The 12502-nt window shown below is 30.2% G+C and overlaps 1 protein-coding gene across 1 annotated transcript in view; it reads right to left on the bottom strand.

The window, feature by feature from the left end:
- Positions 1–1712: 1712 nt before the first annotated feature.
- Positions 1713–12502, bottom strand: part of LOC119602303 (myeloid differentiation primary response protein MyD88) — a 75686-nt gene continuing 64896 nt past the window's right edge. The window contains exon 6 of the mRNA XM_037953736.1: positions 1713–2098. Within this exon, the coding sequence (XP_037809664.1) occupies positions 1759–2098 (340 nt within the window). The 3' untranslated portion in view covers positions 1713–1758. The remainder of the gene's footprint in view (positions 2099–12502) is intronic.

Below are 12502 nucleotides of genomic sequence, written 5' to 3'. Positions count from 1 at the left end.
GTTTATTATGTACTTCAATAGGGAGAAAAAAGCACCAAAAGGGGAAAAAACGGGAAATTAGATTTTATTCAAACTCACTGACTCAATTTTAATAAAATTGGAGAAATTGATAGATTTAGTAACACCAAATATACAAATGGGGTGTTACTTGGAACTCCGGTACAAAGGACTATTTTTTGGTACTTTTTCGTTTTTTAACTGGTACTTTTGTTTTTTTTATAATATGATCCTAGAAACATCATATTAAGCATGTAGAGCCTGGAGTTAATGAAAATATATAAAAGGGGAGTTTTTGGTACTTTTTGTTCTTTAAAAGGTAATTTTTGAATTTTCTATAATATTGAACCTAGAGACATAAAATTAGGCATTTAGTTCCCGGAGTAAATAAGAACCTATAAAAGAGAACCCTTTGGTACTTTTTTGTTCATCAACTGGTACTTTTTGAGTTTTCAATTATATTAAACATAGAAACTCACAACAAGGCATTCAGGGACTTATGTGAATGAAAATCTAAAATGGAGTATTTTCTGGTACTTTTTGAATTTTCGATAATATTGAACATAGAAACATGAAATTAAATAAAAGATATCTTTTGGTATGTTTGTCCCTCAACTGATACTTTTTGAGATTTAAAATAATGAATATATGTATGTATAAACATAAAATGAAACACGTAGTGTTCTGGTTGAACGAAAATATATAAAAAGAGACTTTCTGGTTTTTTTAATAATGCTTTTTGAATATTCTATAATATTGAACCTAATAACATAATATTGGACACGCAGCTTCCTGAGTGTATAAAAATCTGTATGAAAGGAACTTCTGGTTGAAAATTTAACATGCACCATCCTTATTCAACTAAAATCTGAAAAGGGACTTGTCTCTTACATTTTCGTTCTCCAACTGATTGAGACTATAATCAATCATTATTGATTTATTTTGATATTGCAGATATACATATATGTATATTGGACTGACTGAAAATTTACAATATTTATTTTATCTCATTACGATGAGGGTAGCGAAGCACACTAGGTATAGCTAGTATATCATAAGAAAACATACAATTTTGTACTAAAAATTATAATTTTTTGAAACCGGTTAACCGAGACTCAAAAACTGGTTAACCCGGTTAACCGAAAATCAGTGTTTCCAAAAAACCGGTTTGCGAAAAAATGGAATAAAAACCGGTTTTAAAATTAATGACCGGTTAAATAAAAAACGGTTAACCGATACTCGAAACCCGGTTAACCAAAAATCAGTGTTTGAAAAAAAAAACGGTTTGCGAAATATGGAATAAAAACCGGTTTTTCGGGTAACCGGTTTATAAACTCTAAAATTAATCAAAAAGGCATTTTGTGAGAGAAATCAAAAAAACAAAATGCATAGATATCGCTCATGAAGTGTATATAAAAAATTAAGAGTTCAAATAAAAATAGTTCTCGCGAGTTTAAAAATAAAACTCGTGAAAGTAAGTTGTATAACGAGAGAAATAAATAAAATAGTATTCATGAGTGCAAAAATTGCCTAGTCTGAAAAAACACATTTTTTAATTTAATTGGATAAACAAATATTATTAAGGAAATTTATAAAATCATTAACATAGTAATAAGAAAATAAACTTGTGAAAATGTGACCAACAAAATAAAACAAATAACTACTTAACACATAAGATTTAAAACACAAACAAAAGATGTAGTAAAATTCATAGATAATAGTAAAATAAAATATATTTATGTATGTATATAAACAATGCTTTTAAGCTTCCTGCAGTTTAGAGCTGCTACGACTGAAAACCTTTTTCAAAATTTTACTGGACCACTTCTTCTTCTTCTTTGTTTCGCTGCATATTGAAGTTGTTGACATATTCAATTGGCCGGTAGAGTGAGCATTGCGTAATACGGCGCCATCATTAAGAGGAACTTTATTTCTTGGAGGTCTCATTGTGAAATGCTTAAGTTTCCGATCTTCCTTCATAGGTTTTTCATTATCGTCAGGTGGTATAATGCTTATGCTAGGAATTTCGGTAGGTGGGGTCGGCAAATTAATTAACTGGGAATCTATCTTATTCGATGTCTGTCTATTTGCAGTTGAAATTCTATTTAAAAGAAAATAAATAAAAGTATTAATGTATGAATCTGTAGTACATACTTAGATTAATAAAATATTTATTGAATAATAACACACGTCAACGATGAAAAAGCTTTTTACATAATTTTCACTAATTTGGTGTGCTTATCCCGAAAATGATAATAAAAAACTCGTGTCACACACCAATTTCCGCATTTTGAAATATTTAGTCCCCGTGACTGTATAATTGTGTCTCAAATATTCTACGTTAACTAATGGCGCCTTGGCTCTAAAAAAATGCTTTTTGCAAAAAAATTAATTTTAACAGCAAATAATTGGAATATATTATATATCGTAGAGGAACTAGGAGGCATCAAATGTTCACGTTTTTCGGACAATTCAAACCCCTGATCAGAACCTAAATTGAATAATTTTCGGTCATTGCAGATCACATAATGATATAGAGAAATTTAAAGGCACAACATATTTCATTGCGTAAAATACCCATGAAACAACATTTCAAAGGATCAAGCAATGCCCCAGAAGGCTTCTATGACACCCAGATGCGTTCCTGCTATAAAATAATATCGATATGATATGAATTATTATGTTAAAAATTAATTTAAAAAATGGTTTGAAGAAGTTGCTTTTTGCCAATTCAAAACTAGTATGAATTTCATTCTGTTTCTCAAAATTTAAATCCTATGTACCACTAATCTGTGGGAGATATTGCCCTAAATTCTTTACTATTTTATCCCTTCTTTAGTGTCCATAAGTCACATGGAGATTTTCTTAAATTTTTTCAATTTGCTTAACAAAATTATTAAAAGTTTGAAACAGGAGTTTTGAGATTACCGTCTGAAGTGTTTTGGGACAGTACATGATCGGAAGAACTTAAATAACTTTTAAAATTTTTGACCGATTTTTTAGTTTTATATCCTATTGGAACGATAACTGCATACATATTCCAATTATTTGCTGTTAAGATCCAAAAGGCTTATTTAAGTGCCAACATTTTTGGAAAAATCGCTTTCCCCTTTAGAGCCGCGATGCCACCAGTTAACGTGGTCCTATCGCGCTAAATTTTTCCAGAATGCATTTCATTAATATGACATATATTTAGTTATAAATATTTAATATTACAGAATTTTATATTTGGGACACAAGTATATAGTCAGAAGGGCTAAAAAATGAAAATGTGGAAAATTGGTGGGTGATACGACTTATTTATTTCCATATTCTGAATCAACACGCGAAATAACACTGGGATTTGTGAAATTTATTTAAAGAGTTTTATCATTGTTGGCCCGTGTAATTAAATTTATTAATGGTCTCATATTGTTTTAGCATTCCTGAAATATTTGTGAAAAAATTCGGGCCTCTAGCTCTTTCCTGATTTCAACAAACAGACAGACTAAGACGTTGTAGAATCGAATAAGGACACATAATATATATACTTTTGTGTAATTAATCAATCTTTTTGCTCGTATGTATAAAAATTTTATATTATTATAAACAATTACTGTTTTACTATGAGAATGAGACAATGAGAATTTCCAAAAATTTTAATGTGTTTAACAAAGTTTAAAAAACTGAAATTAGAAACAGTCGTTAAAAAATTCGATTTTTTTGGTTACAGCTTAGAAGTAATTATAGATATATTTTAAGCAACAAAACTGTTTTGTTAGATAATTTATATACCAAAAAAAATTGGATTTTTTCAGTCACATTTCGCATTCAAGTGCTGTAAAAATTTTTAATGGCCTATGAAATTCCCAATATTATTTAATTTCTTTTTGTATTTTATATCTTTCTGAAATGATTATTCTGTGTACATTACGAATAGTTTACAATAGAATTTAAAATGAATTATTAAATAGCAAAAAACTGAAATCGATTTCCCCCATGTAAATGAACCTCAAAACTTCAGAGGCATTGCGGCACCTGTTAACGTTATCCTATCTGTCTAATTTTTGCATGAAATAGTTTTACATTCCAAAGAACAATTCTAAATGGAAAAGGCCTGTCGGACAATACCTTTTTCCTTCAAACAAACTTGTCGGCACTATTAAGTACTACTATTACCTATTTTGGAAAACATCTGAAATTTTGTCAGCATATTAGTTTTTGAAATATGTATATTCGCAGTATTTATTTAAAATTTGGTGTAATATGATACATACAGAATACGGTAATTCACTTTCACCGGTATCACATAGATTTTTAAACAGATTAATATGCAAAACCTTCTAGATCTCATTAAAAAATAAGAGTTTATATTTGACTGAACCGAATCTTAAATACCCACCATCAAAACATATTCATGTATTTATAATTATATAGTCTGCAATGAAATTCCCCTTCAAGAAAAAATATTAGCTGTGTTTTGTTGCTAACGTTCAAAGGCAAGTTAATTTTAATACAAGTTAATTTTAATTTCGATAAAAGTGCTACCAATTCAAAAGTAAGAAAATACAAATATGAATGTGTGGATGTCAAATAATTAAAAATTATTTTAAAATAAATTTAAAATTACAAAAAATTAACTAATAAACAAACTTTCTTTCAAGAAATGGTAAATAATTTCAAGATTTCACAAATTTTTTCTGTGTAGTGATGCCAAGTCAGATAATGATTGTTTTGTTGCTAACTTTGAGCGGTAACACTCAATCATGATGCATGGCGAAACTACAAAGGTGAAGTCATTTCAACAGCTGATTGTTTTTTTGTGTAGTGTATGGAAATTTAGTCCGACGCTGTCAAACTCCATATAAAACAAGTTAGAGTGCTATATTCGGCTATGCCGAATCTTAAATACTCTCCACCAGGAAGCTATTTTTTATTAAAACCCATTTAACTATCTAATCTTTAGATAACTTGGCAAAATTTTTGTTTCCGTATTGAGGGTACTAACATTTATGCATATGTCAAACTAATTTTAATTAGGTCCAGAAAAATTTATATTAATAGGCCATTTCGAAAACATTTTAATAGAATTATTTATCTGTACACAGAACATAATTATTTTGAATTTTATCAGGATATAATCATTTAATTACGAATTAAGTGGTATTAAGTGAATTTCAGAAGTAGGTATTGGGAGCAATGACAACCTATGGACCGATCCGGAAAAAAATTCCGTACAATGATTTATATATACAAAATACACATTTATGTCCAATTTTATCGCGATAACTTTGATTGTCAATGTGTATTTGAGTAATTTTCGGAAATGGTCCTTATATGGGATTTGTGACGAATTATCGACCGATAAGGAAAAAATTTCGTATAATGATTTATATGCCAAAAAAATTCAATTCGAATTTTACTGCATTAGATTTTTTAATTAATGAAATATGTGCGTTTAGGTGATTTTCGGAAGGAGCTATGTATGACCTTACACAAAACATATTTGTGTCGAATTTTATCAAGATATCTTTATTTGATAATGAAATATGTGCGTTTAAGTGATTTTTTGAAGTGGACCTTATATAGGAGCTATTAGCATATATGGACCAATCCGGAAAAATTTGGTGGAATGATTTACGTATATACTCACAAAACATATCAAGTCGTACTTTATCCCGATGGGAGCCTATCCGGAAAAAATTTCGTAGAGTGATTCATATAAAGACAAAATATATTTGTGTCGAATTTTATCAAGATAACTTTATTTGGCAATGAAATACAAATTTGGTGGAATGATTTGAATGTACACATAACATATTTTTGTCGAATTTTATCACAATAGCTTTAGAATTCAATGAAATATATGCGTTCAAGTGATTTTCGGAAGTGGACTTTATATGGGAGCTATGACTAATTATGGGCCTATCCGGAAAAAATTTCGTAGAGTGATTCATATTTACACTAAACATATATCGAATTTTATCAAGATGGCTTTATTAGACAATGAAATATGATCTTTTAAATGATTTTCGGAAGTCGGCCTTATATGGGAGCTATGACCAATAATGAACCGATCCGTAAAAAAATTGATTGTATGTATACAAAACATGTTTGTGTCGAATTGTATCCTTATAGCTTGAGAATTCAATGAAATATATTCGTTTAAGTGATTTTCGGAAGTGGACTTTATATGGGAACTATGACCAATTATGGGCCTATCCGGAAAAAATTTCGTACAGTGATTCATATTTAGATTTGTGTCGAATTTTATCAAGATAGCTTTATTTGACAATGAAATATGAGCATTTAAATGATTTTCGGAAGTGGGTCTTATATGGGAGCTATGACCAAGAGTGGACCGATCCGTAAAAAATTAAGTAGAATGATTTGTATGTACACAAAACATATTCAATTCGAATTTGATCACAATAGCATTATTCATCATTGAAATATGTGCGATTAGGTGATTTTCGGAAGTGGACCTTATATGGGAGCTATGACCAATTGTGGACCGACTGAGATCTACGTTGATAGTATGATTTCAGATTATATTATATATGCATGTACAAAATTTTGTGTTGATACCGATATATTTGAGGGAGTTATTAACGATAAACTAATTTCCGGGAATATATACTTTTGTATGGGGGCTATGGGAAATATTGGATCGATTGTAAAGATTTTGGACATAATTGATCACTGCCCTGAAAAAATTCATCGAAATATCATTGGTAGTTTCTGAGAAAACTTCACAAGAATTATAAAAAAAAATTTTACTCATAACTTTTTACGTTGTGAACCGATTTTGCTGATTTTCAATACCAAACTGCTTAAAATAATAATAAATATTTTGGGTAAATTTGGTTGATTTCCTTTGCTTAGTTTTAACGTGAGCGTGTTTTACACAGACAGACGGACATAGCTAAATCGACTCAGAATTTCATAAGGACCCAGAATATATATACTTTGTTGGGTCTTAGATGAATATTTCTTGGTGTTACACACGGAACGACAAACTTATATATACCCTCTATCACCACTGATGGTGGTGGAGGGTGTAAAAAATTCTCAAAACCGACGCTGTCAAACTCCATGTATAAAAAATTGAATGAATTCGCCGCAAAATTAAATGTCTTAACCTTATACACTATACTTTATTCGTACACAAAGCAACTGACGTTTTGAAAGTCAGCCCTGCTTTTTATTTTTTCTGTCATCATATTGTTTTTGTCATTCCGTTAGTAACACAAAAATATATACATATATTCTGGGTCCTTATTAAATTCTAAGGGCCAATCTTTAGGTGAAAGATTGGCGATTAAATTAAAATTAATCCTCGAAAGTTGTCTTTGAGTACTCAATTAGTTAATTTTGTTTGCAAGTTTAAGCGCCCAATAGATGTAGGTGGTTTCAATTTAAGCATGAAATGCAAAAATGTAATCATGAAGTAATATGTAAGGTGAGAGTGTTTGGGCAACAACCACTACAAACACAATATTTTTTTGTTGTTAAGAAGAGTATTGGTTTTGACGAAATGAAATTTCTAAAATTGAAAAATAATAAATATTGGAAAGAAAATTTTTTGTATTCGCAGCAGGACAACGTCTTATTGCTGCTTCATCCGAATTTCTACATTTGGTACCCTTTTATCGGCATGTGATATTTTTTCGTTTGAAAACACAAATTTAATTTTTATGTAAGAATAAAAATAATTAAATTATTTCTGACATAACCCAAGCACTTTTTAAATAAACAAATAAAAATCAGATGCCTTGACGACTTCACCTTACTTAGTGCATCCTGCACTCAATGATAGCAACAAAACACAGAAATTATAGAATTGAAAATATCATTGTACAAAATCTACGTATATCTGGGCTGACTTCCAAAACGTACCAATACAAAGTTTAAACACAATTTCACTGCGGTATTTAAATCTTGTGCACATGTAAAGTTTCAAAACATTGCAACGACGCTTTGTTTATTTTGACGTTCTTAAATATAGAAGATGCAAAGTATTATTTTTAGTAAGTCAGCTGTTTGTGTAGTTTAAGCACATAATTTCAACAAGCATCAACTATAAAACTGATACGCTGATTGCCATTTCGCTGCGTTTCTATTACTTGTCTATGACGTTTTTAAACAGTATGCATTGTCAATGTTTTGTACTGCGGCGTTATGAAACACTATACCATGGGGAAACTAATAAGGTGAAGTCATTTCAACAGCTGATTGTTTTTTGTCCATGGAAATTTAGCCCGAAGCTGTCAAACTCCATATAAAAAAATACTCTCTCAAACCCGACACTGTCAAACTACATATATAAAAAATTTCATGAATTCGCCGCAAAATGAAATGACTTCACCTTATACACTATACTTTATTCGTACACAAAGCAACTGACGTTTTGAAAGTCAGCCCTGCTTTTTATTTTTTCTGTCATCAAGAAAGAGGGGGGTATATTGTTTTTGTCATTCCGTTAGTAACACAAAAATATATACATATATTCTGGGTCCTTATTAAATTCTAAGGGCCAATCTTTAGGTGAAAGATTGGCGATTAAATTAAAATTAATCCTCGAAAGTTGTCTTTGAGTACTCAATTAGTTAATTTTTTTGCAAGTTTAAGCGCCCAATAGATGTAGGTGGTTTCAATTTAAGCATGAAATGCAAAAATGTTAACAGCTGATGCAAAAAAATTAATAAAATGTTTATAAATATAAACATTAAAATGTTCTATTTATTGATTAGTATTGATCAAAATATATTATGTTTTAAATTTAAGTTTTCATTAATTTACCCTACACCACTTTAGTGGGGAGGGTATATTGGGTTTATGCTGATGTTTGTAACGCACAATAATATTGGTCCTATACCCACCTTAAAGTATACCAATCGGCTTAGAATCTTTTTCCGAGTCGATTTAGTGATGAAGATAATTCAATGAAATTTGGTACATGATATTCTATTGTCACAGGGACGAAGCCTATTGAAAATGGTTAAGATCGGTCCATTATTTCACCTAGCCCCCATACAACTGAACCTCCGAATAGGGCTTGTAAACTTTGTAATCAAACTACAGGTCGCAATTTTAAAGATAATTCAATGAAATTTGGCACACGATATTCTATGGTATCAGAAAAGAAGCCTATGGTTAACATAGGTCCATTATTTCACATAGCTTGTAAACTTTATAATCAAACTACAGGTCGCAATTTTGAAGATAATTGAATGAAATTTGGCACATGATCTTCTATGGTACCGAAGACGAAGCCTATTGAAAATGGTTAACGTCGGTCGATTATTTCACCTAGCCCCCATACAACTGAACGCGCCGAATAAGGCTCTTAAGTTCATAATTATGTTTAATATACTCGTATCCCGACAAAAAGCTCCAAAACCAAGTTCTCTACTAGCCTTGATGACCCTCAAAAATTGTATAGTTATAGGGTCTCATTTGACCATAGCCCCTATACAAAGCCCCCTTCAAAATTTGACTTAAAAGTCCACAATTTTATTCAACAATAAATGGCTTAAGTATATCTGAGGCAAGGTACAATTCAACTTAAATGCTTTATTATGAAAACTAAATCACATTTTAATTTTGTAACAGGTGTAGGGTATTATACTTGTTTTTATATTAAATTTACAATTGTCTTCTTTTTTATAAAACATGTATTGTTTTGATAACAAACAGTGACATTTTCAGTTGTTTTGTATGGCAACACTGCGAAGTTTGATTTTGTACTCTAAAATATCAAAAGGGATTAACATCAGATTAACTTTATGCTTAGATTAACTAATCTGATTATTAATTGGCATTTGATTGCCAACTCTAAGACGATCTAGCCATGTCTGTCAGTCTGTTTGTTTAAAGCACGATGCAGTCCGAACGGAATGATCTAAAGGATCGCAATTTTTCACAAATATTCTCTATAGGTAAGGTTTGTTTGGTATTGAAAATTGGTCCAAGTTTTCGGATAGCCCCCATACAAGTGGACCCCCGAAAAACGGCATTAACGGGCATATCTGTTTTAAAAGTACGAGTATAGCGATGAAATTCAACACAAATAAGTTTCATATTATCCAAAATTTCCAAACCAAATTTTATGAGGATCGGTACATAATTGACCCTACCCGCTCATAGAAGGTCCCCATCAGAAAATGACTTTAACGCTCATTACTGCCTTAAAAATACGAGTATAGTGATGAAATTCGACACACATAACTTTCAATGGAGCCAAAATCATTCTATCATGTTTTATGTGGATCAGTCCATAGTTGACCCTACCCCCCATATAAGGTTCTCTTCAAAAATTACTTCAACGCTCATTACTGGCTTAAAAATACTAGTATAGCAATGAAATTTGACATAAGTCTCTTATGATCCAAAACCTCTCTACCAAATTTTATGTGGATCGGCCCATAATTGACCCTACCCTCCATATAAGGTCCCCTTCAGAAAATTACTATAAGGCTCATTACTGGCTTAAAAATACGAGTATAGCGATGCAATTCGACACACATAAGTTTCATGCGACCAAAATCTCTCTATCAAACTTTATGTGGATTGGTTCATAATTGACCCTATCCCCCATATAAAGTCTCCTTCAGAAAATTACCAAAATCTCTTAAGCGAATTTTGTGTGGATCGGTCCATAATTGACCTTACCCCACTATAAGATCCCCTTCAGATAATTAATTTAACGCTCATTACTGGCTTAAAAGTATGAGTATAGAGATGAAATTCGACATAAGTAAGTTTCTTACGAGCCAGAACCTCTTTACTGACTTTTATGAGAATCTGCATAGGATTGATCCCCATAAAGCTCATTACTGGCTTTAAAATACAAGAATAACGATGAAATTCGACACACATATGTTTTATACGAGTTAAAATCTGTCTACCAAATTTATTGAGGATCGAACAATTATGAAATTTGATACCAAATTTCATGCGGAAAGTGATTTTCGATGTAGAGATGTTTTATATGAACCAAAATCGGTCTAAAAAAAATGTGAACAATTTTATGAAAAACGGTAAATAATTAACCCGTATAAGGTCCTCATCAGTTAATTTGATGAGTAATATCACCCTGATGTTTATAGGGGAGCATTCCATACGGTTTGATGATGGGTATATGAGATTCGACACCGCCGAATATAACACTCTCACTTGTTTTTTTTTTCAGTTATATTTCGTTAGGCTTGCTAGATATGAAATCAATAAAAAAAGCAGTACAATTGAATAAAAAAAGTACAATTGTTTACTAAAAAAAATGAATTAAATTGTTCTAAAAACCAGGCTTGGGGGGTAATGACTACATTTTCAATTACAATTACATTTGAAGTAATTGTAATTGAAGTTTTGCCAATTACAATTATTTTTAATTGTAATTGAAGTTTTGCCAAATAATATTACTTGTAATTGTAATTGAAGTTTTTCCAATTACAATTACTTGTAATTGTGAATTTTGTTCCTTATAATTACATGTAATTTGTAATTAGTAATACCTAAATTACAATTACAAGTAATTGTAATTGAACATTTCAATTACAAATACAAGTAATTGTAAATGGCAAAACTTCAATTACAAATAATTGTAATTAGTTACTTGTCAATTACACATTACAAGTAATTGTAATTGGAAAAATTTCAATTCCAATTACAAGTAATTGTAATTGGTTATTGTTCAATTACGCATTACAAGTAATTGTAATTGACCTTGTCATTAATTACTTTGTGTAATCATTACCCCCCATGCCTGCTAAAAACTCTAGATTGGCATTGGTTGTTATGATTTTTCACAACAAAGTCATTTAAAAACTAATTTATGACAAAAATATATTATAATTTTTTGATATTATTGTGCTATTAATTTATATTTTTTCCTTTAGAAAATGTCAAATTCACCAAATTTTTGTTTCGTTTGTTTACATTTTTAAATACATATCAACCATTTATTGTGAACATATGTTTGATATCTTTTAAAAAAAATGTCCAGTAAAATAAAAAATTCTCTATCTCTGTTAGAAAACAGTTAAAATTTCTTCTCTGTTATTCGAATTTGTGTTTTAAATATATTATTATTTAAATTATTTTTTATTTATTATTTAAAACATATCAATTATTACTTTCTTCCAATTGTGGGAGAACAATTATATTCCACTTCACAAAACTTTATTATTTATACTTTGTTGTTTAAATTGTTTTCAATCATATTGTCTTCGAATTTTAAATTGTAAAATATTTTGTATGAAAAATATTTTATTCATTCTGTATCGAACTTTCGTTTAATAAATATACATTTTGTACATCTGTTTTATAAGTTACATCGTTAAATTATTACGGACCTCTAATACCAACATCCTCAGATACTTCATTTTCAAGAAATTAGCCACCCTGCGACGAAAAATAAGAGTGGCAGTATAGTTTTTTAAAAATCGTTCCACAGCCGGGCTGGATAAAGCTATCGAATAGGTATGTATATGACCGAGCATTACAGACCATTAAAACATGTCCT

The sequence above is a fragment of the Lucilia sericata genome, unplaced genomic scaffold (genome assembly GCF_015586225.1).
Source record: "Lucilia sericata isolate MDLA Ls3-8-SP2 unplaced genomic scaffold, ASM1558622v1 Contig000220F_arrow, whole genome shotgun sequence".
Classification (NCBI taxonomy): Eukaryota; Metazoa; Arthropoda; class Insecta; order Diptera; family Calliphoridae; genus Lucilia; species Lucilia sericata.
This window is presented reverse-complemented; position numbering and strand designations above follow the sequence as displayed.